This window comes from Panthera pardus, unplaced genomic scaffold (assembly GCF_024362965.1).
Source record: "Panthera pardus isolate Hobbes unplaced genomic scaffold, ASM2436296v1 HiC_scaffold_4, whole genome shotgun sequence".
Taxonomy (NCBI): Eukaryota; Metazoa; Chordata; class Mammalia; order Carnivora; family Felidae; genus Panthera; species Panthera pardus.
In genome coordinates this window covers 17,836,471-17,862,859 of record NW_026526969.1, presented here as the reverse complement: position 1 = coordinate 17,862,859, position 26,389 = coordinate 17,836,471, and the positions used below count along the sequence as shown (strand labels likewise).

Below are 26,389 nucleotides of genomic sequence, written 5' to 3'. Positions count from 1 at the left end.
CTCGGTCAAATGCACCCAGCCCAACCCTGCCTGCTCCCCTGGGCCGGTGTGTGCCAGCCTCCGTGCGCTGGGCCACAAACTGGAGGCCACCATGCCGCTCTTGTCCACCACCAGAAAGGGCAAAGCCCTAAGACGCTAATGACAAAACACCTCTTTCGAAAGAACGTTATTCTTAGAATTTCCAGAAGAGCATTGCACAGTAACTGTGGGGAAAATTTAAAACCCTGTTGGGGATTTCTTTCCTGTTAGTTTGGTTTTAGTTTTGATTTTGAGTTATTCAGGGGAGGGGCTCTGTTACCTTCTCAGCCTCAGAGCCTCTAACACACTTTTTAAAGTTGTTTGTTTGTTTGTTTAATGTGTATTTATTTTTGAGAGAGAGTGCGCGAGCAGGGAAGGGGCAGAGAGAGAGGGAGACCCAGAATCCTAAGCAGGCTCCAGGCTCCGAGCACGGAACCAATATGGGGCTCGAACTCATGAACCATGAGATCATGACCTGAACCGACTTCAGTCGCTTAACTGACTGAGCTACCCAGGCGCCCCTCTAACACAATTACTTGTTACATCTTTTTCTTTTGAAAAGTTTCAAACCTAAAATACAAAAGTTGTAAGAGGAATACATTGCACCATCATAAGTGCTTGGCCTAGACTGACTGAGTCAACATTCTGTCACATTTTGTCCTCCCTGTCGGTGGCCACCTGTCATTATGATGACCAGGCCATCCACCTGTATAGGTCGTGTGTCTCGAGAACAAGGACCTTCCCTGCGGTGACTCCAAGACAATGCTCAGCCTTGAGCGCTGAACCAGACTATCCTACCACCCAGTGCAGGGGCCATCGGGAGCCTCAGTCGGCCCGGTGGCGTCAATCCCGTGTCACACAGGGCGGTCCCAGCCCTTTGTGGAACAGAGCTGCCCAGCAGTTTAGCAGATGTCCCCCAGTCTGCGTGTGCGTGATTCCCCACCGTGATTCTGCAGCAATGCCACAGGGGCCACGTGTCTCACGGGCGCCGGCGACCGCTCACTCCCCGGCAACCCGGCGGCCACGTGTCCATCCGTCCTTCCGCGCTACTGGTCGGCGGCCACCTGCCCTCCTCCCCCTTCCTCCGGTCTCGTCCGCGCGGACGCCGGCCCTCCCCTCCATTCCTGCCGTGACCCGTTCTCGGAAGCCGGACTCCGGTCGGTCACCCAAGCGCCCGAGCGGGCGGCGCCCCTCTCGCCGACCGCAGCTGCCGCGGAGCCCCCACCACCCAGGACGGTGCCGGGCGCGGGACTACAACTCCCAGAAGGCCCCGCGCGCACGCCCCTGCGCGGCCGCCGTCGCGCGTCACGTGGGGTTGGCCTCGCCGGTCACGTGGCCGCGGCGCGGGTCACGAGAACAAACACTCGGCCGCCGCGCTTTCCGGGCCGGTTCGGCCGCTGCTGGCCATGGCCAACGTGTCCAAGAAGGTGTCGTGGTCCGGCCGCGACCTGGACGACGACGAGGCGGCGCCCCTGCTGCGGAGGACGGCGCGGCCCGGGGCGCCAGCCGGCGAGGGAACGCCGCTGCTGAACGGGGCCGGGCCCGCGGCCGCCCGTCAGGTGAGTCCCCTCCGCCGGGAGAGCCCCGGGCCCGCGCCTCAGGCCCCCCGCCGCCGGGAGCCGGAAGCCGGGCGGGTGCGCCCCGGGCGGCCTTGGGCTACGCCTTCCCGGCCGCTCCGTCTCGCGGGTCAGCGGCTCTGGCGGGCGAGGGGTCGCCGGGTCGGCGGTGGCCCCGTGCCCGGCGGGTGCTGGCGGGCGCATCGGTACTCTGACCATCCCCCTGCCGAAGAGGAGGCAGCTGAGGCGCGACTAGTTCCGGAACGTGCCCCGGGGCCGCTTTGGCAAATGGCAGCGCTGGCTGGAACCTGGGCCCTGGGTTCTGGAGTCTTGGGGGGGGGAAGCTCTGGGCCGGGTGACTAGTGGGGTTCGAGGGGCCGGCCCGGCTCCACGAGCTTCCGCTTGCACAGTGTTCTCTGGCGGTGGGGAGCTCTGCCGGCCCCCCTTTTCTGCAGGCACCAGTACGGGGCGATCTTAGGAAGGACGAGTATTTCCACCCAGGTGCCCTTAGCAATTAATTGAAACTGGGGCGTCCACACCGACGCTGGGAGCGAGTCAGGGTGGTTGCGGGGTGGTCAGCACATCGGCGATGCGGTGGAGGTGTTGAATGAATTGCGTGTGGTGTTGATTTTGAGTGCTTGGACGCTTTTTATCCATTGCTTGCTCTGACTGTTTTTGCGTTTATTTTTCAGTTTTTCTTCTCCTGGCCTAGATCTGTCCTTTAAACGTTTGGACAGTGTTTAAAGATGAGAGAGGACCCAAGCCTCTAGGGCTTATCTTTGTACCGCCCCCCCAGAGGCATCGGACAGCCAAAGCCCACGTCTGCTCTTTGAGTGAAATCTTAACGTTGAAATGCTTTCTGTGTCTATATGAGAAGTGATCTGAAGTGGCTCATTTTGGGGGGGGGGGGGGACGCATAAGGGTGCTTTGTCATTTTCTTCTTGGAACGTTATTTTTTCCTCTTCTAAAAGAAAGTAACCCGAGGCCTACAAAATGGAAGCATAAAACTGGCTTTAATTAAAGAAATTGGAAACTTTGGGGTGGAATTTGGGTTTATCTCGAGAGTGAACGTGCTGGGGTTTCCCACTTCTCTCTCTCTTTTTTTTAACGTTTCTATTTATTAGTGAGAGACAGAGAGAGACAGAGCACGGGTGGGGGAGGGGCAGAGAGGGAGGGAGACACAGAATCCAAAGCAGGCTCCAGGCTCCGAGCTGTCAGCCCAGAGCCCGACGTGGGGCTAGAACCCAGGAACCGTGAGATCATGACCTGAGCCCAAGTCAAATGCTTAACTGACTGAGCCACCCAGGCGCCCTGGGGTTCCTCGTTTCTCTTTGCAAATAGACACAGGAGTTGGCTCTTATGGTTTTTGTTTTGTTTCATTTTCTTTTTTTAAGAGCTCTTTGAAATCTTTTCTTAAAAAAAAATGTATTCCCTTAAAAAATGCAAAGCTCTTTGTTCATCTGTGTTAGGTAGTAACAGACTAGCCTTTCTTAAACAATTAAGAAAAAAGTTTATCCTGCACGTACTCAGTGTCCGGCTGTGTGCATTGTGCCTGGGACACCGAAGCGCACGAAGCAGCTTCCTTCCGACCGGCTGCAGGCTCACGGAGACAGGCCTCCTGCTCCAGGAAGACCGTGAGGGGCCCCAGAGACAGAAGAGGTCACAATTGGTTCCATTCTTTTGAAAAATTTTTTTTTGACATTTATTTATTTTTGAGACAGGGAGAGACAGAGCATGAACGGGAGAGGGTTAGAGAGAGGGAGACACAGAATCTGAAACAGGCTCCAGGCTCTGAGCTGTCAGCACAGAGCCTGATGTGGGGCTCAAACTCACGGACCGCGAGATCATGACCTGAGCCGAAGTCGGCCGCTCAACCGACTGAGCCACCCAGGCGCCCCTGGTTCCATTCTTGAAGAGTGCGAGACCCTCAGGCAGGCCGATGGCTGGGAAAGGATGAAGGGTGTGTTTGGGATCCTGTGCAAGTTTGGAAAGTAGGTGGGAGTGGGGAGAGAGGCAGGTGGGACCTGCAGGGGACAGCTGCTGGCTTTGAATTTGGCTGTATCTTGTGGAGAGCGCTGCAGGAAGCTGGCCGTTGCAGCCTGAAAGCATCGTAGCCCGCTGTGTGCAGACTGGCACGCGGGAGACCATAGGCATTTGAGCTGGATGTATCGTTCCGCACCCCGGGAGGTGAGCCCCGCAGCCTCCTCTGCCTCAGCGTCCCTGCCCGCAGAAAGGTCCGTGTGCGTGCTGCGCTCGGCGCTGTGCCCGTCCCAGCCGGCCAGCGGTAGCCGCTGTTCGTAGTCTTCGCGTTGGGAACGGCAGCACGAACGTGACTGTCCTTGGGTTGTCGTTCATGGGGTGACTCCGCTGGAGGCTGACGGGATTCCTCGACGCTGGCCTTTTGCTGGGAGGGTCTGCTCTGGGCCCGCAGGCCGAGCTCAGCTTTAGGCTCGGGGGCGCCCTAGTGCTGCTCTCAGTCCCGGGGCCGTTTGGACTAAAATGACATCCCAGGCCAGCAACCCCCTGCAGGAATGTTCTAGTGAATCAGACGCGGGAGCTTGTCTCGGCCACCTACTGGCCCTCTGGGGTTTGTTGCATTGTGTCCAGAGTCGCGTGGTGGTGGTGGTGGTGGTGCCACCGCGGCGTGGGCATAGCCTGCTCCGCTCCTGAAGAAGCTGTTCTGGGCAGTGCCTGCCGGGCGACCTCCCTGCTAGGCTGCTGAGTGCCCCGTGGGGAACAAGCACGGTGGGCAGGGTGGACTGGCGACCCTCCTGAGCTCAGCCGCCTGCCCGGAAGGAAGCAGGCTGCTCTGAGCCACCTGTGGGATGCTGTCCCCTTGGGCAGGCCCCTGGGCCCGTGGGGCCGGAGTGTGGGGTGATGGTGAGTTATCAGCGAGTCACTGCCGTTGTGCTGCTGGGACAAGAAGAGGGTGTGGTCAGCCAGTCATGGTCACATATGTGGGTAGCGGGGAGCGGAGCATTTGGAGAACTTCTGGGGGAAATCTGAGGCAGAAGCAGATGCTTCAGCGGTGGGGGGTGGGGTGTCTGCAGGGTTTGTAAATGCAGGACATTTCCAGGGACCTCAGCTTTGGGAAGATCTGCCTGGGACACCTTAGGGTCAGGAGGCGGGTAGCACTGTCAGGTTAGTGTTTAGAATCGATTCCAGGGATCTTCTCTGGAAGCTGGGTTACCTCCGTGTCTTCCCTGGTGACCTTGGAGCCGCAGACCACAGTCGGGGAGTGCCAAGGGCCAGGGCGGGGTGTTCGGGGAACCTGCCCGGGCGGCTCATCCGTCGTCCTCACCAGCCCCTTGAGTGCTGGACATAAGCGAGCCCCCCGTCTTTCTCCTCGGTGGTTTCTAGCACCTCATCATTCCATCCTGGAAGTTCCTGTGCCTTGGCGTCTATGTCCTGTCCTCCCTTTCTGTCTGCCCAGCCCCACCTTGGAGGGTCCAGGCTGGTTGCCCCACTGCCCTCCGTGAGGGCTCCCCAGATGGATGTCCCTCCTGTCTTTAGTACCACTCAGGCAGGGTCCGCGTGGGTGGGACAGACCCCTGTCGTCAGCAAGGAGGCAGGCTTGAGAGCTGAGGACCAAGACCAGGCCCAGGCCTAGACAGAACGTCCGGGGAAGCCTCCCGGGCAGAGGCCGTGGTGGCGTTCCCGTCCCAGACGATTCCGCCCGCCGTCCCCTTCCCCCTCTGCACGGCTCACTCCTTCTCGATGGGGCTCAGCCTGCCGGCCTCCTCGCCCACCTGACCCAGCGTGCCAGGTTCTCACAGGCTCCCTCGGGCTTGCACTCGGTTTACAGGCGCCTGTCTGCTTGCCTGTGTGCCCCTGGCCGCTGTGGCCCTGTCCTCAGTGTGGAGCATGGACCTTGGCGGCCGTCAGAATGCGGCGGCACGGTCGAATAGAACAAGAGACAGCTTGTAAGTTTTTATTTTTTTTTAATTAAAAAAATTTTTTTGAATGTTTGCATATTTTTGAGAGAGACGGAGACAGAGCATGAGTGGGGGAGGGGCAGAGAGAGAGGGAGACACAGAATCTGAAGCAGCTGCAGGCTCCGAGATGTCAGTACAGAGCCTGATGGCGGGGCTCGAACTCACAAACCGCAAGGTCACGACCTGGGCCGAAGTCGGACACTTAACTGACTGAGCCACCCAGGCGCCCCAATAAGTTGCTTCTAAACTTTTGCTTTACGTTTGAGTAAAAACGTACGACAGAACTTGGCACCTTAACCAGTCTTTAGGGTACGGTTCAGTGGTGTCAGATGCATTCATGTTGTGCAATTGTCCCCACTGCCCGTCAGGGAACTCGCCCGCCTTGCACAACTGAAACACTGGCGCCCCAGCCCCTCCCCAGCCTGGTGCCCACTTTGCTACTTCCCGTCTTTGTAGACCCGAGTAGGAACCGTGCTGTGGTGTATGTGCAGTCACAGCGTCTGTCTTGCCGTGGCCAGCTGCCGTCTTTCAGCATAACATCCCTAAGGTTCCTCTGCGTCGTAGCAGATTGCAGAATCTACTTCCTTTTCGAGGCCAGACCGTCTTCTTTTGCACATGTGGACCCCAGTGGATTTATCCATTCATCCGTCAAGAGACACTTGGGTTCCCCCCCAGCCCCCCGCCCCGTGGCCCGATCATGCTTTCGTGAGTGGGGTGTGCAAGGGTCTCTTCAGGTCCCTGCTTCCAGCTCTACAGTGCACCCCCAAGGTGGGGTTGCTGGGTCACGTGGTCATCTTGTGCTGAATTGTCCGAGGAGCCACCAGGCTGTGTGCCGCGGCCGCCGCACCATCACGCCCCCGACCCCGGCACACAGGGCTCGGGCTCCTGGGCACCCCTGCCGCATTCACGACTCCGGGCTTTGGTGGTGGCCGTTCCGACAGGTGTGAGGTGGCATCTCGTGGTTGGGATGTGCATGGCTCTGGTGACGTCGAGCACATTGTCCTGTGCTCACTGGCCGTATGCATCTCGCCTTCAGAGACGTGTACTCGGGGCCTCTGCCCACTTTTGTGATTGGCTTCTTTTTGTGGTTGACTTGTGGGAGTTCTTCAGGGTTAAGGTGGTTGACTCCTTTCAGAAGTGCGATTCACAGCACGTTCTCCCTCTCTGCAGGCTGCCTTCCCCTCTGTTGTGTCTTCTGATGCACGGGGGTTTTTGGCAGGTCCCATTTGCACGTACTTTTAATTTTAATTTTAAAAATAGCTATGGATTTACAGGAAGTTGACAAGGCCATACAGAGCGGGCCCGAGCGCCTTGCCCCCATTTCCTTCACTGCGTCAGTCCCCGTAGTGACAGCACAGCGCTGAAACCGGGACACTGATGTTGGCACGCGGGCGGTTCTCCGTCCTACGTCACGCAGGTGCCTCTGTGTGAGCGCCACCGCAGTCAACGTGCAGACCGTGTGGGTCGGCGTGAGGCTCCCTCGTCCTGCCTCTTGTGGTCACCCCTCCCGCACCCCGATCCGTTCTCGTCCCCCAGACCCGACGTTTCCAGAGAGTCAGGTCTGTGCAGCTGCACAGTGTGTAATTGTAATCTCTGGGATCTTCCCACCCTAGAGATTCCGTCCCGGCTGTTGTGCATATCAGTAGTTTGAGGAGCTCGTATGTCACCTCACCCGTGTTTAAGAGAGAGAAACAGACACGACATGAAATAAACCACTGAACTTCAAGTAAATGGTTTTTCTCACCATGAAGGATGTTTCCCGGAAGATGCCTTGAAGCCCAGAAAAGACGTGGAGAAGCTGGGAGGGGGGTGGGTGCTTTACCTCCACTGCCATCACGCGGTCCGGGTCCAGCGTGCTCTGCTGGGGTGCGGTCCACCCTCCACACCTGGCAGCCTCTGTGTCACCTGAGCACGGGGGACCGTGCCCACTGGACCCTTCTTGCCGCACCTCTCCGGAGGTGATGCATGTGCGGCGGCCTGGCCCCTGCAAACCGTTTAGACGTCAGAGGAAGCACTTTGCGGGTCCCGACTTTGGGCACCCTTTTTGCGGAGGAGTGATTGCCTGGTGTACTCGAGCTCCTTTCGTGATCACCGGAGAATAAGTGGCACCGTCTGCCGGGTCGAAGCACAGACCACCGTCTCCAGATGCCCCTCACTTCAGCGCTCAGTTCCGCCCAGGTGTTGTTCAGCTGGGTTGTCCACGCTTGCGCCCCGTCCGCTGGCCGGTCAGCATGTGTGGATGTGCGCCCAAGGAAGTGCACTCGGTGTTGGCCGCACTCAGGCTTGCGGCCGGGGGCGGTGGCCCAGGACCCCTCCGGGTCCACGCGTCCTGTCTGCAGAGCGGAGGCTGTTCCAGGTCCAGGCGGCCTCCTGGCTGCGGTTCCCTCGAGAACTGGGACCTCTTGCCGGCCGAGTGCAGACATCAGCGGGGCTGGCCCTCCTGTCCAGGGCGTGAAGCCGGGGAGCCCCGTCCTGCCTTTCTGCTCAGATTCAGCAGTTTGGGGCCGTTCCTGATCGTTTTTAAAAGAGAACCAGATGTTTCTGTCAGTAACCCCGCTTTACCAGAACTTGCTGCATGTGTGTGGACAGAAGTGCCCAGCTGCACACGGGGCACGGGTCCTCACGGGAACACGCAGCTCTGTGGGGTGAGTGTGGGCCCCATGGATGCCTGAGCCCGCAGACAGGACGAAGTGAGAGGTCGACAGCAGTGACTGATAACGAAATAGGACAGTCGTGACGACGTCCCGTCCCAGAAGGTACGCGAATGCGGTCTCCCTCTCCAGGCGTCGTACTGTTGTCGTGCATGCGCCCTCGCTCCTTTGAGGATGCCAGGTGGCAGAATGCCCACGTGACGAGGTGGGGGGAGGCGGCTGGCGCCTTGTGATGTGGCGCCAGGTGGCTGCTGACCTTGTGACCGCCTATCAGGAGGAGGGTCATCTGCCTGCTGACCACGCGGCGGGAACCGTGGCCGGGGGGCTGGCGTCTGATTTGTTCTCGTGCTGCGTCCTGTCGGCTGCGTCTGGGCTGACCCCCAGCGCAAGGCGCCCAGCTGCATGTGCCCTCCTCAGAGAAACCACGAGTCACGTTTCGGTGCCAGTATGTTCCACGCAGTACTTGGGACATACTTAACGCTGCAACATGATGTTTCTCTGAAGTGCAAACGTTGGCCAGTCCCCCGACGTGGCCGGGCAGTGGGTGTAGGAAGAACCATGCGCCTGGGTGTCTGTCCTCTGTGGCTGACCCGCCCCTGGGCCCAGGAGCCCGGCCCCGTTTCAGAGGCACCCTGGGGGTGCGGGCGCCCTGACCACATGTCTGGAGGGGCTGCGTGGAGACCTGTGACAGGTCCCCGCCTGCCGGAGCCTCCCGGTCTCCCGACGACGAGACACAGGAGGATGGGTGGGGTGGGGGGAGCCTGGAGGACACTCGCGTGGGCGTCTTGCAGCCCTTGTCCCCGGGGCTGGCAGCTGTCTGCAGTCTCGGTAGAGCGGAGGAGGGCCCGGCCTCTGGGGCCAGGAAGGCCTGGGCTTCCCGTTCAGGGGCTCGACTCATCCCGGCCCCCCACCGGCCGTGCGGTAGGGTGGGGGGCCCCAGATGAGTCAGCACCGCCTGTGGCTGAGCGCCCTGTGATTTCTCTCACGCTTCCAGTCACCACGCTCAGCGTTTTTCCGGATCGGACAGATGAGCAACGTGGATCTGGATGACGAGCTGCTCGACCCCGTGAGTGCTAGACTCATCCCCTACCCTTCGCCTCTCACCACCCACCCCTTCTTCCTGTGGGGGTGCCGCCCGGCAGGGGGCGGACGGGGAGCGCCGGACACGAAGGTGGTGGACGGCGGGCAGGGCCTGGCAGAGCAGGGGGGCAGCCGTGGGTCGTGCAGAGCTCAGGGACAAAATGACCAGCTGTCTCGTGGGGACCCCAGAGCCTGGGCGACCGAGGGTCTGCTTGCCCTGAGGCTGAGCCACGTGAGCAGAGATGGGGCAGCGCGAGCCGGGAGGGAACACTGAGCAAGAGCGTCATGTGGGAGCACGAGACAACTGGGGAAAGGCCAGGGGAACAGGCACCACCCGGGGGAGAGGGGCCTCGAGTGGGCCGGAGGGGGACTCTGGGGACAAGGACCTCAGGGGTGAGGGACCTTTGGACAGCGTGACGCCCTCTTGCCCTGCCCCGTGCCGAGCTGTCCGGCAGCTGCCGGCGAGTGCTTCCTGAGCCCGCCCGGGTCCCTCGACTTGCATTTGATTTCCTCCTCGGTGCCTCGTGGTTCGGACCTGCATTTCTGTGATGGCTGGTGGCAGCCCTCCGTATGTCTTCTTTGCAGAAATGTCTGTTCCCATTCTGTGCCGTTTTTATCAGGTTATTTGTGTTTTCGTTACTGGGTTGTAAGAATTCTTTACCTTTTTTTAAGATTTTATTTACTTATTTTTAAATTTATATTCCAATCAGCATGTAGTGCAACAATGATTTCAGGAGTAGATTCCTTAGTGCCCCTTCCCCATTTAGCCCATCCCCCCTCCCACACCCCCTGCAGCAACCCTCCGTTTGTTCTCCATATTTATGAGTCTCTTCTCTTTTGTCCCCCTCCCTGTTTTGATATTATTTTTGTTGCCTTTCCCTTAGGTTCATCTGTTTTGTCTCTTAAATTTTTTTTTTGAATGTTTATTTTTGAGAGAGAGAGAGACAGAGCCTGAGTGGGGGAGGGGCAGAGAGAGAGGGAGACACAGAATCGGAACCAGGCTCCAGGCTCCGAGCTGTCAGCACAGGGCCCGACGCAGAGCTTGAACCCACGAGCCGTGAGATCGTGACCTGAGCCGAAGTCAGACGCTCAACCGACTGAGCCACCCAGGAGCCCCTCATCTGTTCTGTCTCTTAAAGTCCTCATAGGAGTGAAGTCCTATGATATCTGTCTTTCTCTGACTGACTAATTTCACTTAGCATAATACCTTCCAGTTCCATCCACATAGTTGCAAATGGCAAGATTTCATTCTTTTTGATTGCTGAGTAATACTCCATCGTGTATATATTCCACATCTTCTTTTCCATTCATCCATCGTTGGACATTTGGGCTCTTTCCATACTTTGGCTCTTGTATAGCAGCCATGCTGCTATAAACATGGGGTGCATGTGTCCCTTCGAAACAGCACACCTGTATCCCTTGGATAAATGCCTAGCAGTGCCATTGCTGGGTCGTAGGGTAGTTCTACCTTTAATTTTTTGAGGAGCCTCCATACTGTTTTCCAGAGTGGCTGCATCAGCTTGCATTCCCAAGAACTCTTTAATTGTGATGAACTCCAGTTAACTATTTCTTTCTGTCGTCACTGTACCTTTGCTGTCTTATGTAAGAAGCCGCTGCCTAGTCCAAGGTCATGAAGATCTTCTCCTGTGTTTTCTTCTGAGACGTCTTTGATTTTAAAGATTTTGTTTGTTTTGGGGGAGAGAGAGAGAATGCCCATATGCACAGGCATATGAGTGGAGGAGGGGCAGAGAGAGAGAGAATCCCAAGCAGGCCCTGTGCTGCCCGCACGGAGCCCGACTTGGGGTGCGATCCCACAACCCTGGGATCATGACCTGACCCGAGATCTATGCTCAACCGACTGAGCCACCCAGACGCCTTGAGAGTTCTATCATTTTGGGTCTTGAATCTGTCACTGATTTTGTCTGATGGAAGGTGAGGGTAGAGCTTCACTCTTTTGGATGTGGATGTCCAGTTCCCTAGCGCCGTTTCTCAGAAAAACACTTCTTTCCACACTGAGTTGTGTTGGCACCATGTTCAAAAGTCAGCCATCCACGTGAGGCTCTGGGTCCCCCTTGTCTCCACCGTTCCCTGTGTCTGTCCTGGAGCCAGGGCCACACTGTCCGGGGGACCGGAGCTTTCATGTGAGTCTTGAAACTAGGAAGTGAGTGTCCTCCAACTTTGTTCTCCTTTTTCAAGCTCGTATTGGCTGCTGGAGACCCCTTGTGTTTCCGTGTGGTTTTTAAGCATGCCAATTTCTTTGGGGACGCCGGCTGGGGCGGCCCGGGACTCGCCGCTGCTTCTTAGTGCTCAGTCCTCTGACCTGTGAGCACAGTGTGTCTGTCCACATATTCGCATCTCTAGGTTCTCTCAGCGGTGCGTTGTGGTTTTCAGCACACACGTCTTACGCTTCCCTTGGTAAATGTGTTTTAGGAGTAAGTATCATTTCATATATTGTGCTTTTGGTGCTAACGTAAGTAGGGTTCTCTTAATTTCATTTTTGGTTGTTCATTGCAGGCATTTAGAGATGTGTTTGATATTTGCGCGCTGATCGCATATCCTTCAATCTTACTGAATGTGTTATAGTTTTAATTTTTTAGTATGTTTTTTGAGATTTTGTGTATACAAGATCATGTCACCTGCAAATAGAGAGTTTTGTTTCTTCCTTTCCACCCTGGATGCCTTTTCTCTCTTGTCGCCTGACGGGCCTGGCGGAGCCTCCAGGACGAGGTCGAGTGGAAGTGTCCTACAACTTAACTCAGTTCTGACACTCTTATCCGGCATTATGCAGACCCCCGGGGCTGAGGGCCCAGTCCCACGAGACCACCCCCACTTCCGATGCCAGTCACAAATCCAGGCTGTCACCTGTGCTTCTGATCCATCGGCTCTGAGTCGGGGTTCTCATGCCCCCCCCCCCTTCTCAGCCTCCATAATTTGCTAGAACGGCTCACAGAACTCAGGGAAACCCTCACTCATGTTTACTGGTCCATCGTCAAGGATAGAACTCTCGGGAACAGGGATGGGAGAGACACACAGGGCAAGGGGTGGGGAGGGGGCTGGGAGCCTCCCGGCCCTGCGGGGGGGGGGGGCACCCTCCCGGCCCCTCTGTGTGTGCGTTCACCTGCCTGGAGGCTCCCCAGCCCCTTCCTTTGGGGTTTTTCTGGAGGCCCCGTGACACAGGTGAGGTTGATCAGGTCCTGGGTGACCAGCTCCGTCTCCAGCCGCCCTCCCCCCACCCGCCGCCAGAGGTCAGAGTTCTGGGAGTGGAGCTGGGAGCTCCCACCCTCTTACCAGCCTTGGTCATTCTGGCAGCAGCCTCTCTGTCTCTCCAGCGCACAGAAAACTCACCCTGCAGAAAGGCCATGGGATTTCGGAGCCGGGTGCCGGCCCCTGGGACAGACCAACAATGTATTTCCCATGGTTCCATAAACATGACATTACTTGATTTTCGGACGTTAAGCCAGCCTCACGTCCCTGAGATAAACCTGCCTTGGTCATGGTGCCGAGGGATCCGATGCGCTGGTTCCTCGTCCAGGACTTAGTGTCTGCATTCCCAAGGGTGTGTGCCTGTGCCCTCCTGTCTTGTGGCACCTTCGTCTGGCTCTAGGGTCCATAGACTACTGGCTTCATAGAACAGATGTACACATGTCCCCTCCCCTTCTCGTTTGTGCTTGCTCTTAAAAAAAATTTTTTTTGGGGGGGTGCCTGGGTGGCTCAGTCGGATAAGCGTCAGACTTCGGCTCAGGTCACAATCTCACGGTTCGTGGGTTCGAGCCCCGCGTCGGGCTCTGTGCTGACGGCTCAGAGCCTGGAGCCTGCTTCGGATTCTGTGTCTCCCTTTTTCTCTGACCCTCCCCCGTTCATGCTCTGTCTTCTCTCTCTCAAAAATAAATAAAAACGTTAAAAAAAATTTAAAAAAAATTTTTTTTTAAATAATGCGTGTTTATTTTTGAGAGAGAACGAGCAGGGGGGGGCAGACAGGGAGACAGAATTCGAAGCAGGCTCCAGGCTCTGAGCTGTCAGGACAGAGCCCGACGTGGGGCTCAAACCCACAAACCGTGAGATCGTGACCTGAGTCGAAGTCGGGTGCTTACCCGACTGAGCGCCGCAGGTGCCCCCCTGTGGTTTCTTCTTAAATGCGCTGGCTCGTCAAGTATGTGGCTCTACTCTTTCTCCTACAGGACTTGGAACCCCCTCACCCTTTCCCCAAGGAGATCCCGCACAACGAGAAGCTCCTGTCCCTCAAGTACGAGGTGGGCCTCCTTCCTCTGGGCCCCACCCCAAGCAGCCCCTGGGCACCTGTCCCCCGCCCCCGCCCCACGTGAAGCTGGAGCGTGGGGTCAGGCGTGGCGTTGTGTCTGCTGCCCGCAGAGCTTGGACTATGACAACAGCGAGAACCAGCTCTTCCTGGAGGAGGAGCGGCGGATCAACCACACGGTGAGTCTGCGCGGGCCGCCCACGCCGCTGCCCCGCGCTGCCCTGGCGCCATCTCCCTCCCCCTCCGTGGTCCTCGCACCTCCATCCCTTCTGCAAGAGACACCAGCGTAGGGCCCCGTGTGACAGCGGCTGTGTCCTGTGGGTGGCGGAGGCCGCCTCCGCCCAGGCGCCCGAGGTGGCGGCTTCTGATGGCAAATCGGTTGGGAAGGCCCACTGCCTCTAAGATGACCAGAGGCCGCCTCTCCGTGATGCGGGGTCCGTGTGTAGCGTGCCGCTCCCGGTGGGGGCCTCCCCCCGCACCCGCTTCTGATGGGCACCCCCCCCCCCCCCCAAACAGGCCTTCCGAACAGTGGAGATGAAGCGCTGGGTCATCTGTGCCATGATCGGGATCCTCACGGGCCTCGTGGCCTGCTTCATCGACATCGTGGTGGAGAACGTGGCTGGCCTGAAGTACAAGGTCGTCAAGGACAGTATCCTTTGTGGTCCCCAGCACAGGAGGGTCCACCGGCAGCGAAGCCTCTGAGCCCCGCGTGTGTGTTATCAAGGGCGGGGAGGTGTGGCTGCGTGCCCGTGTCTGTCACGGCCGGGAGGTGACGGTCCGGTCAGTGCGCAGCTCCTGGCGCTTGGGGCTCGGGAGGCCGGGCCGCAGGAGAGACCAGGAAAGTTTTCATCCTTGACGAGCCCTCGACATCGACAAGTTCACGGAGCGGGGCGGGCTGTCCTTCTCCCTTCTGCTGTGGGCCACCCTCAATTCCGCATTCGTGCTCGTCGGCTCCGCCATCGTCGCGTTTGTGGAGGTAGGGCCACCAGGAGGTCGAGGCAGGGGCGCCTGCGTGGGTGGGAGCCCTGACACCGTGCTGGTCGGGTGGGCGTGGCTACACTGCTGGGGCCTCTGGCGCAGGTGTTAAACGTCCAGTCACCCCCGACCCCAGGGCGCCCGGCTCCTGCCCCGCTCAGCGAGGACTGTGGGGCCGGCCCAGGTGGAAGGGACCCCCCGTGTCTCTCAGAAGCCTGTCTTCCTTCGCCTGCCCCTTTGCCTCTCTCTTGTCGTGGGTATAGCATCCAGAAGCTTCTGTGTGGGGTGCTGTGCGGTGCCCTCCCCCCCGGCCCCTCGGCCAGTGTGTGACATGTGCCTCCTGTCTGTCTTGTAGCGTCCCCTGCCCCTCGTGCCCTCTTGGGGACACCGGGCTTCCTTTCCTCTCCTTTCCCCACCCCTCCCGTGGTCTGCCGACCCCGGTGGTCACTGCCTGTGGGGTGAAGCGAGAATCCCTCCGTGGGCAGCTGTTCCCCGTGTGGGCCCCCGCGTGGCTGTGTCCTCCTGGGCCGGGTGGTGGCTGTGGCCCCTCGCTACCTGACCCGGCTCAGTGCTGGCCTCTGCCTCCTTCCAGCCGGTCGCTGCCGGCAGCGGGATCCCTCAGATCAAGTGCTTCCTCAACGGGGTGAAGATCCCGCATGTGGTCCGGCTCAAGGTGAGGCCCGGAGGGGGCGCGTGGCTGGCAGCAGGTGCTCCGCGTGGGGTTCTCGCGGGGTCGGGAGCTCCTGGTTTGCCCGCCTGCACGTGGGGACCAGCCCGGACGGACTCTGTGTGCTGCCCGTGAGCACGTGCGTGGATTTTGCGTAATCTTGCTTTGGAAGGTGGTGAGGTTTTCTCTTACGCGCTTTAAGTCCTGCACGAATGCTGAAATGGGGTATCTGTTAGGATCACGGTGGTGTGGAACCTAAGTTCTGCGTGGTGGTTAATGTTTCCAAACGAGAACCGCTCTGTTAGAGTGGTGGGTACGCTTGCCGTGACGCTTTCCTTGCTCTTAAAATTGTCCTCGATGTTCGTTACACTTACTGTCTTTGACAACCTGTTTCTGAGGAGGTTGGGGGGTCAGGAGCGTGGTCCCTCCGTGGTCATTTCCGGTGTTGGGTAGGCATGCCTCAGCCAGAGGCTTCTCACCCCGTCTGGGGAGAGGGGGTGCTCCTGGGGGCCGGCAGCTGTGCACTGGGGGTGACAGCCCGGGGGAGGCCCCGTGCCCTGCTGCAAAGGGCAGGACTCACCTCGGAGCCGCCAGGAGCAGCGTCTGCCCCGTTGCTACCACACTGGTAGCCAGGCGGCGGTGGGCAGCGACCCTGGCAGGTGGTCGGCAGAGAAATGCAGCTGGGGGCCCAGAGGAGCCGTACCTCCTGCTGCTTTCTGCTCCCTGGGACACACGAGTACTCAGGGCAGAAAATGGGAAGATGAAGGAAATCAGGAAAGAATCAGCCGGGAGTCCAGCTCCGAGGATACCTGCGGTAGACGCGTGGGCTCTCCCCCCCGCCTTGTCTCGTGGGGCTGGGGCTGGACACGCAGTCAGGATTGCTTCACGTTTACAGCTTTGCTACAGGTTCCCAGACCGTGTGGCCTTCAATCAGAGACTCGATGTGTTTTCCCTTGTATTCTAGACCCTCGTGATCAAAGTGTCTGGAGTGATCCTGTCTGTGGTGGGCGGACTGGCAGTGGGAAAGGTAACGGAGTGCGTGTGGTGCTGTCCTAGCGTGAGTCCCCCGCACTCTGCCTGCGACGCGAGGCCACTGTGTTCTCTTGGAGCCACGCTTGTCTGAGGGCGGCTGTCCTGTGCTTCTAGGAGGGGCCGATGATTCACTCGGGCTCTGTGATCGCCGCCGGGATTTCCCAAGGGAGGTCAACGTCGCTGAAGCGAGATTTCAAGGTGAGTTCTCTCCTGCCGACACGGACGACCACGCATCCCTGGGAGGCTCCACCAGGACCTTGGCGTCTCCCGTGACCGTCCCCAAGGCACGCAGAACGAGGAGGCAAGAGTGACTCGTGGACACATTGAAGAGGCTTAGTTTCGGGATCTGTTCCAGAGCAGTTTTGTCACGTTTCCCCTAAAAGCCACCACGTTTTGATGGCTAGTGTGCTGAGTTGATGTGGGAATGCACACGTTCGTTGTTTTTATAAGCAGAGTCTTAGATTTTTCAATCAGAAACGTGTTTTCAGCTCATCTCTTCGCAGTTGGCGGTGGGGTTTTGAGTTTCTAACGTGTCTCTTAGGCAGACTGTGATGTGTCCTCGTTGTTGTGAATGGGTGTCTTCGGTTCCCTCCCTCGGTTGTTGGCGTGCAAGGGTGCGTTCAGCGTGTGTCGCCTCGTCAGCTCTCTGGTGTTTGTGAATGCAAGTCGATGGCTGTCCCGAGACGCCTTCATGTCCCCTCCTCCCTGCCCCCCTCTGCCTTCGGGCCCTGTCTCCGTGGCCTCTGGCTGACCTCGGCCCTTTCTCAGTGAAGTGCCCTCGGGGAGGCTGGCTGAGCCCCACTCTCCCTGTTTCTTCCTGTTGTAGATCTTCGAGTACTTCCGCAGAGACACGGAGAAGCGGGACTTCGTCTCAGCGGGAGCTGCGGCCGGAGTGTCCGCTGCATTTGGAGCCCCTGTGGGTGAGGAGGGCGGCCTGTGCCGGGGAGGTCTCCGTGCCCACTGTGTGGAGGAGAGTTCTTGGTGTTGGCAGACTTTGAGCTCGGGGTGAGGATGGGCACGTGCCCCCGAGAGGCCCTGTGGCCGCCCTTGAAGGTCTTGGGGCCCTGGGGTCTCGTGGGGCAGGGGCTGCGGTAGATGCGGGGTCCCCCGCGGCCTGGGTCAGTGCGGCAGTGCCGGGCTGCTTGCCGTTCTAGGTGGGGTGCTGTTCAGCTTGGAGGAGGGCGCCTCCTTCTGGAACCAGTTCCTGACGTGGAGAATAGTAAGTCTGTGGAGGGCCGCTCCCTCGCTGGAGTCAGGCACTGCCAGTCCCTGGCCTCTGCTGTCTGGCGGGCCCCTGCTCCTGGGGAGACGTCCCCTGACGTGCTGGGAGCCGTGCACCCTGTGGGTCTGTCATGGCAAGCCCTGCCCATCACTTGACCTGAGCCGCTGCGCGTCCTCTGTCGGCCGCGGGCCTTGTTTGCCACCTGCTCTCCTGCTTATCAGGACCCCAGGCCCCGCACAGCTCGTCCCTCAGCTCCATCACTGGCTTGGCCCAACGCTCATCCACACAAGGCAGTGACCCACTCGTCCAGCCGCGAGGGGCCAGCCTCGGGAGGGTCTCCAGACACCTCCTAAGTGACAGGGGAAGGCCCCCACCCAGCCTCCTGGCTCTGGGACTTTGGCCCAATGGGCTTGGTTCTGATGGCGCTCGTTCTCTCTGCCTACAGTTCTTTGCTTCCATGATTTCCACGTTCACCCTCAATTTTGTCCTGAGCATTTATCATGGAAACATATGGGACCTGTCGAGCCCAGGACTGATCAACTTTGGAAGATTTGACACAGAGGTAATATAATGTGCTCCCGCGTTCTTCCCGGTTCTTTCTTAGTGTGGGGCCAAGATCATCCCGGGATGATTCCGGTTCATTCTGAGAATGTGGACTGTAGAGAAATAGTTGGTTTTAGCTGCATGATTGAGCTGAGTGCCCAGGGCCGGAGATAAGAAGAAAGCACACCTCGGAACTGCCCGTCAGGTTAGGATGTCTGACACCCATCGGACACTCCGGGGGGTATCTTGGCGGTCCGCTGACTGTTGGACAAAGGTGCTTAGATCCCACTCCCGTGAGGGGCCGCGCATGCGGACACAGAGGAGCCCTGAGTGGCTCAGAGGGTCACGAGACGTGTTCCCGGGGCTCTTCCTCACTTGTGCCCCGCTGACTGCCATTTGGCAGAAGCTTGGGCCGTCCCCGCCTTCAGCTGGACGGAGCCGCAGACCAGGAGCAGGTGAAAGCCTTACAGGGAGCGTGATCTGCTCAGAACGCCCGGCGCTTCTGTCGCGTGGGACCCCCACGGTTCTGCGTGCAAGTGCTGGGGGCGCCGTGTGCACGGGCAGACTGTGGGCCGTGTCTGTACCAGGGTCTGTGTGGAGACAGCTCACGGGCTGCTCGTTCTCTCCCCTGTGCAGACGATGGTGTACACGATCCACGAGATCCCCATCTTCATCGCCATGGGCGTGGTGGGTAAGGGCCGGTCCGTGCTTCCTGTCACTCCCCCAGACGGCCGCGGGTCCCTTCCAGTGGGGTCAGGGCCTGCCAGAGCCCAGCCTGGCCCAGCTGTGAGGTGGCCGGAGAGGAAAACAGCCCCCGCACCCCGCGTCCTCCCGTGTCCTGCCCTGTGCACACACCCCTGGGAGGGAGCCCGCAGCCCGAAGACCAGAGCTTTACCTCTCCACCGGAGAAGCTGCTGTTGTGGGGGGGAGGCAGGGGGTCCACAGAGAAATAGAATGAGCTGTGGATGGTGCTTTCTACTGTGAGAAACCTTTTTTCCTGGAAGGAAAGCAAAGCCTCTGAGACAAGCCAGGGCGTCTGTCAGGGTGCAGTGATGCAGACATACACTGCTCCCTTCCCACGCCTCTGCTGCCTGGGAGGCCACCTTCTTCCTCCCCTGTGTCCCTTACATGCTCCCCCTTCCCGGTCGTAGGTGGTATTCTTGGGGCCGTGTTCAATGCCTTGAATTACTGGCTGACGATGTTTCGAATCAGGTGAGAAACCTCCACTTTGTGGACCAAACGGACCAGTGTGGCTCCTGGGGCCTTTGAAAACGGATGTATTGTGGGCCCTGTGCCCACACACGGCGGAAGGCCGTGTGCCAACGTGTGTCCTTCTGTGATGGGTTGTACAGGAGGCGACAGGCCAGCGCTGGCCAGGGGCTGGGTGAGGCTGGGTTTGGCTGGAGGCCTGGAAAGGGGCCCTGGGGTTGGGGTCCTCCCAGCTTCTCTGTCCAGCCTCGGCCTGGTCCATCCGGGCGTCCCGACCCGGGGTATAGTCGGGCCTGCAGACCTGCAGAGCAGCGTGGGAGCTCGTGAGTTTCCTGAACCTTCGGGCGGGTCCTGGGCTCAAGGACGCACACCTTCCTTCTTGTCGTCTGGCCCGGACTGAAAGTGCTGCCAGGGAGCATCCAGATGACCTGGTGCCTGTGCACCGTCACCCCATTGTGTCCTCTGACGGGCTTTCCTTGGAGCCATGGTCTCCATTGTCATGGCAGTGGCCCAGGCGTCCAGCCGTCCCAAGGCCTTGTCCATCCTGCTGTCTGCTCTAGGTACATCCACCGGCCCTGCCTCCAGGTGATTGAGGCCATGCTGGTGGCTGCCGTCACGGCCACGGTCGCCTTTGTGCTGATTTACTCATCGCGGGACTGCCAGCCCCTGCAGGGGAGCTCCGTGTCCTATCCCCTCCAGGTAGGGGGTCCAGGGTCAGGGGGAAGGGTCCGCCAGCCCGGGCCCAGCAGGAAGGAGGCTGGCACAGCTGAACTCCGGGATGGAGGGGCTTCCCAGGGCCACCGGGCGTCAGGGAGAGGCATTATGTCAGACAGGGTCTCCCCGGTCTTCCCTCCAGAGCACTGGCCTGCCCAGGGCCACACGAGGACTTCCAAAGCGGGTTGTTGTGGGTGTGGGCCTGAGAAGCGCAGCCACACGCATGCACGTGCTCTGGCGGTTGGCACATGGATGAACACGACAGGGTTTGCCTGTAAATGGGTTTATTTGGCCATGGAAAGGGGTGAAGCCCTGACACACAATACAGCGTGGAGGGATCTGGAAAACACTGGAGAGAAGCCAGACACAAAGTCCCGTATGGTGTGTGACGTTCTGTATGTGAAACATCCAGAACAGACGGGTCCACGGAGGCAGAGCAGATTCGTGGTGGCCAGGGGCTGGGGGACACCAGGGAGTGACCACTGATGGGTGGATGGAAACCGGTGTCACGGGTGTGGGTCTGGGCTTCCCCCAGCCGACTGGCCACCCAAGCCGGCCCCCTCTGTGGGTTAGGCGTCCAGGAACCACAGCTGTGCTCGCCTGGGAGGGCCGGACCCCTGCGCACCAGCGCTCAGGTGGCCGCCTGTTGAGCCCCGGGGGTGGGCTCAGGGGTGCGTCCCGGAGTCCTCGTGTGCCCCATTGTTCTGTGGGCTGGGCCCTGCAGGCTGGACCTCTGACGCTCTGGCCGTTCCTGGGCCTGGCTCTTTGCTGGCCCCTGCTAGGCCTTGACCTGCCCCACCCATCACGAGGTTGGCCCCTGGCCCCAGCGGCCTGTCCCCTCTTCCACCCTTGCAGCTTTTCTGTGCGGACGGTGAGTACAACTCCATGGCCGCGGCCTTCTTCAACACCCCTGAGAAGAGCGTGGTCAGCCTTTTCCACGACCCACCAGGTGAGTGCCCAGGCTCTCTGGTGCCAGCCGCGTGTCCCCACGTGCTCTCTGACCGACCCGCGGTCACTGGGCCCAGGGCCCGGGTGTCGCCTTCTGGCCGGCTGTGCCCTGAGGGCAGGGGTCACCGCCCTTGCCGCAGTGGTGGGCACGCTGGTGCGCAGGGGTTCGGCCGGGACCCTTCTCTTCCTGGAGGGCGGCTGCTGGCCTGGGTCCACGCGGGTGGGTCCACGCGGCAGGCCCTGGCCAGCCCCCTCTCCCCTAGGCTCCTACAACCCCGTGACGCTAGGTCTCTTCACCCTGGTCTACTTCTTCCTGGCCTGCTGGACTTACGGGCTCACGGTGTCTGCTGGCGTCTTCATCCCGTCCCTGCTCATCGGGGCCGCCTGGGGCCGGCTCTTTGGGATCTCCCTGTCCTACGTCACCGGGGCCGCGGTGAGTGTGGGCTCCCAGCGCGCGGGGACGGCGCTTGTGCTCGGCCTTGAGTTTCCCGGACGCTGGTGTTTGACGCGTCCTGTTGGCCCAGCCGCCTGTCTGTGCTGCACAGACGCTCGTCGGGGAGGCTTGGTGTTTCTCGTTACAGGACGGGCCCTGGGAGCATGTGACCGAGGCGCATGTGCCCGGCCTCTGGGAACTTGGTTTCCATTTTTTGTGTTTTTATTCTTATTTTAGTCAAGATTTTAAAACCTGTGAGGGGGCGCCTGGGTGGTTTGGTCGGTTAGGCGTCCGACTTCATCTCAGGTCATGATCTCGCAGTCCGTGAGTTCGAGCCCCGCGTCGGGCTCTGTGCTGACAGCTCGGAGCCTGGAGCCTGTTTCGGATTCTGTGTCTCCCTCTCTCTCTGCCCCTCCCCTGTTCATGCTCTGTGTCTCTCTGTCTCAAAAATAAACGTTAAAAAAAAAAAAAAAAAAAAAAATTTAAAACCTGTGAGAAGGCACAGGCAGAGTCTCCCGTCCCCCCATCTGCTCCCTTTTCCAGGCTCTGGTTGTGTGTTTTGTCAGGTTTCCTTCCAGACGTGGTCTCTGGGTGGTGGTCTTTCAATCCGGAAGCGGTTTGTGCGCCGTAAGGCCTCCCCCTCCGCCGAAGCACGTAGTTCGGCGTTCCTTAGCGTGTTCGCAGACTCGTGTACGAGTCTCCGCTGTCGAGCGCCATGCTTGACATCCCTCACCCCAGGAAGCCTGCACCCCTGGCAGCCGCTGCCACACCCCGTCTCTGCACACGCACCCGTTCTGGGCATTTCCTGAGCGGAACCCCACGCTGTGAGGCGTCGCCCGCGGCTGTCCGTGCTGTGCATGTGCTGGGTTCCCTGCTCCCTCGCGGTGCAGTCATTTCTGCACAGATGGTGCCCGCTGCGTGCGCGTGGGCGCCACCGTCCTTCCTCGGCGCACAGAACGTGCTTCTTGCCTTAGCTGCTGAGTCGTCCGGTGCGTGCAGGTGGCATAGGTCATTTGGGGCATCCTGAGTGGGGTGCACCTAGGGTACTTCCAGGTTTCTATCACCCTGGATGCTGCCACAGACCACTTTGCTCACGTGTGTGTAAACCATAGGGTGTCCTTCTAGGGCTGGAATTGCTGGGCCCAGTGGCCCCTGGGGCGTCATGCATCTCTTTGGGTTTGAGTAGGGGGCTGCCAGCCCCTGACCCTCCTCTGTCATCCCCACAGATCTGGGCGGATCCTGGCAAATACGCCCTGATGGGAGCGGCCGCCCAGCTGGGTGAGTCCTGGCCTCCCCGTGGGGTCCCAAGGTTAGGAGGGGGCGTCTTCCCCTTGGAGGAATGAAGGCAGGAGTTGACCCCGTGTCAGTGTTCAGGGTCACTGTCCCCACCCAGTGCGGCCTGCCCGGGCAGACCACGGGGGTAAACGGTGGGGTCGGGGGGCACGCAGGTGTGCACAGAGAACACAGATGGTCAGGGGAGGTAGGAGAGTCCTTGTGGCCCACAGAGGCTGGACGCTACCCCTGACTCCACCCCCCCACCCCCCCACCCCTGGACAGGTGGGATCGTGAGGATGACGCTCAGCCTGACGGTCATCATGATGGAGGCCACCAGCAACGTGACCTACGGCTTCCCCATCATGCTGGTCCTGATGACCGCCAAGATCGTGGGGGACATCTTCATCGAGGTGTGGCTTGTGGGAAGAGGCCTGCCAATCCTTCTTGTCCCTTGCTTTGTGGGCCCTCCATGCCCCTGGCCTGAGCCTGGGGGAGCCTGAGCCTGGGGGCTGGGGGTGTGCGGCAGAGGTGGAGGGAGGGACCGACAGAGCCCCCGCGCCAACAGCCCGCACGTCCTCAGGGCCTGTACGACATGCACATCCAGCTGCAGAGCGTGCCCTTCCTGCACTGGGAGGCCCCCGTCACCTCACATTCGCTCACCGCCAGGTACGGTGGCACCGTGGCGGCTTCCGGCGGTTTGGGAGGGCCCGTGTCTGAGGGTCTGGGGAAGCGCCGTGTGGGCGGCCGGCCGGGGAAGCCCCTGGGGGTCTGCGGGCTCCTGGCTCCCCGTCCCCGGTTTTCCCGCCTACGGGGGCTGCACCTGTATCGCGCGTCCACTCCCGTGTGAGCAGAGCGGGAAGCTCCCCTTGGTCCCGTGGCTGGTCACGGCAAGGCCACAGCGGGGGCTCTTCCGCAGGGAGGTGATGAGCACGCCGGTCGTCTGCCTGCGGAGGAGGGAGAAGGTGGGCGTCATCGTGGACGTTCTCAGCAACACGGCCTCCAATCACAACGGGTTCCCTGTGGTGGAGCTGGCCGACGACAGCCAGGTACCCGGGGCGGCCCACCCGCGCCCACGCGGCCCCTGGACGGCTGGCGGAGGCCAAGTTCCCGGCTGCACGCGTGGCCTGTGCGGCCGTGCTGCGGATATGGAGACCCTGCACGCGCAGTTGGGGCTCCGCCCCGCTTGTCGGGAAGGAACGGAATCAGGAGGCCGGGCAGAGGCGGCCCGCCGGGGGTGGCCAGCTATCCACGTGTCTTGGGCTCCTGCCCTGTCAGCTGAGGAGCTGGGGGGGGGGGCGGGGGACACCCGTCGGGAGCTGCCTGGGATGTCAGGGCCGCGGTGTGCGTCTCACCCCGGCTTCTCGTCGCCTCGTTCCCGCGGTCACGTCCCGTTGCCGCTGCCGGGAGTGTGCGAGATGCCTGCGGCAGGACCGGTGTCTGCCTCGAAGGTCGCCGCGGGGCCACTGAGCATGACAGGAAGGGCCTCGGGTTTGGGCTTCACCCACAGACCACAGACGGGTCTCTTTTCTGCAGCCGGCCCGGCTTCAGGGCTTGATCCTGCGCTCCCAGCTGATCGTCCTCCTGAAGCACAAGGTAGCTGCCGGGCGCCTGGGGGGGGTGGGGGTGGGGGGGCAGGAGACGCAGCCGGGCGCCCGAGTCCTGACACACCACCGCCTGCAGGTGTTTGTGGAGCGCTCCAACATGGGCCTCGTGCGGCGGCGGCTTCGGCTGAAGGACTTCCGGGACGCCTACCCACGCTTCCCCCCGATCCAGTCCATCCATGTGTCCCAGGATGAGCGGGAGTGCACCATGGACCTGTCAGAGTTCATGAACCCCTCCCCCTACACGGTGCCCCAGGTGCCTGCCCGAGAGGCTGTGGCCAGGGCAGGAGCCGCTCCGAACACGTCCTTTGTTTTTCTCTTTTTTACATGTTTTCAATTTGAGACAGCGTGATGGGGCGCACACAAGTGGGGGAAGGGCAGAGAGGGAGGGAGAGTGGGGGAGGGGCGCAGAAAGAGCGAGAATCCCAAGCAGGCCCTGCACTGTCATCGCAGAGCCCCACGCGGGGCTCAAACCCACGAACTGTGAGACTGTGGCCTGAGCTGAAATCGGGAGTCGGGCGTTTAACCAACTGAGCCCCCCAGGCGTCTCCGGGACGCATCTTTGTGCGGAGGGGGGAGGTGCAGGGGGGACCGCCAGCCAACCTCTTCCCACACTAGCGGGGCCGGCAGGTCAGCTGAGGCCCCGTCCCCTCCCTTTGCAGGAGGCGTCCCTCCCTCGGGTGTTCAAGCTGTTCCGGGCGCTGGGCCTCAGGCACCTGGTGGTGGTGGACAACTGCAACCAGGTGAGTGGTGGGGAGGACGTGCCCGAGGGAGCCCTGGAGCAGGGCCCGGGTGCCAGCCTCGCCCTTTCCCTCCTGAGCTGACTGCCCTGGTCGCGGGTGGGTACTCGCTCTCGGCTCCTGTGGGGGACTCAAGGTTTAGTATCCAGACTGGCCACCTGCTCAGTCCTGGGGTTCCCCAAACTGTGCTGCCCCTTGGCACGTGGGGCAGCGGCTTCCACAGAGGCAGGGGGTTGCCAGCGTCACTGAGTTGGCTTTGCCTCCACAGGTGGTCGGACTGGTGACCAGGAAAGACCTAGCCAGGTACCGGCTCGGGAAAGGGGGCCTTGAAGAGCTCTCCCTGGCCCAGACGTGAGGCCTCAGCCCTTCTCTGGGGTCCCCCCTACTCCCTGGATCAGCACTGGATCCAGCATCCCCTACTCCTCGGGACGTGTGTGTCTATGTTTGTGCGCCTGTGAGACCGTGAGCGAGCGGCACCCCGTGGGTCCCAGTGGTGCCAGCCCGCAGGCAGGGCCCTCTGCTGCTTGTGTGCCGTCTGTCCCCCCGCGGGCCGGCCTGGAAGGACCACACTGACTGTGCATCACCAGCTGGGGCCCGGGTGACGCACAGCTGCTGCAGAGATCGTGGCCTTGTCCCTTTGGCTCATTCTGTGGCCGTGAGGTGATGGGCCTGGGCACTGGACCCTGCCCGGCAAAGGCTCCAGCTGGACACCTGGAGGCGGGGCCCTGGGGAGCGGCCTCTGCAGCCAGCTCTGTAGGGAGTTCGGCTCTTTTGCCAGACTCACCACACGGCCTCTCTGGGGTCTTGGCCAGAGAGAAAGCCGAAAACATCGATGGGGTGAACACCTCCGTCACCCCGAGCTGTGGTCCAGACCAGACCCACAGCTGTCGCCAGAGTGCACGGCACCGAGAGAGCTGCTATCTAAGCACGTGGGGGCTCCCACTGGCCTCTGAGGACCCTTGGTCCGGGGCCGTGTTCCAGGACAGCTCCTGTTCCAGTCCTGGGGCAGGTGGGCTCTGGGATGGGCTGGTGAGCCCAGAGCAAGAATGCTGTGCCTCTGTTAGGCTAGATGGGCCTGGATCCGGTGTCCTGTGTCCCCAGAGCCCTAGGGAACCTTTTCTGGAGGTGATTCCCTGGCCTACTTCTGAGACTAGGTGATGTGGGTGCCATTGTAGCAGCTGGGGGTGGGGTGGGGGACGGTTCGCCTTGGTTCTGGCCCCTTAAAGGAAGTGGGTCCTCAAAACGCTGGTCCCTTCTTGGTGGGAGCCCCCCTGGGGGACGCGGTGAGAGGAGCGGGGGCTTTGAAAGGGAGAAATAAAGGAATCGTACCCTCACACTTGCAGCTTGGCTCCCTTGTTCGTGCTCAGCACCAGCCACAGTCTAGCAGTGGGGGATTTGCAGGACCGCTGAGGGTGGGTGTGTCTGGGACGGGGCGTCTTGGATGCGCATGTGGGGACCCCACAGGGAGGCGGGGAAGGCAAGAGACACAGAAACCCACGGGTGAGGAAGCAGTCATGGCCGACACACGCCCATGG

General features: G+C 60.5%; 1 protein-coding gene across 2 annotated transcripts; it reads left to right on the top strand.

Moving 5' to 3' along the window:
• The first annotated feature begins 1,335 nt into the window (after nt 1-1,335).
• CLCN7 (chloride voltage-gated channel 7) lies at nt 1,336-26,190 on the top strand. Of its 2 annotated transcripts, XM_019468106.2 has the most exons (25): nt 1,337-1,577; nt 9,155-9,226; nt 13,419-13,490; nt 13,609-13,674; nt 14,012-14,144; nt 14,362-14,471; nt 15,063-15,143; nt 16,102-16,164; nt 16,284-16,367; nt 16,996-17,089; nt 17,324-17,388; nt 17,837-17,953; nt 18,571-18,625; nt 19,086-19,146; nt 19,704-19,842; nt 20,713-20,806; nt 21,069-21,238; nt 22,465-22,516; nt 22,796-22,923; nt 23,094-23,179; nt 23,430-23,559; nt 24,047-24,106; nt 24,194-24,370; nt 24,777-24,857; nt 25,123-26,190. In XM_019468106.2, the coding sequence occupies exons 1-25, from the start codon at nt 1,425-1,427 to the stop codon at nt 25,207-25,209; spliced, it is 2,430 nt and encodes an 809-aa protein (XP_019323651.1). In that variant the 5' UTR covers nt 1,337-1,424; the 3' UTR covers nt 25,210-26,190. The 2 variants fall into 2 exon arrangements, with proteins under 2 accessions (XP_053749684.1, XP_019323651.1); XM_053893709.1 differs by lacking the exon at nt 9,155-9,226 and having other exon boundaries at nt 1,336-1,577.
• The last annotated feature ends 199 nt before the right edge of the window (nt 26,191-26,389 follow it).

Coding starts and splice junctions, on each gene's coding strand:
- CLCN7 (XM_019468106.2), top strand. CDS start 1,425: ATGGCCAACGTGTCCAAGAAGGTGTCGTGGTCCGGCCGCGACCTGGAC. Junction 15,144..16,101: donor CGCATGTGGTCCGGCTCAAG/GTGAGGCCCGGA, acceptor CTTGTATTCTAG/ACCCTCGTGATCAAAGTGTC. Junction 24,858..25,122: donor TGGTGGACAACTGCAACCAG/GTGAGTGGTGGG, acceptor TTGCCTCCACAG/GTGGTCGGACTGGTGACCAG.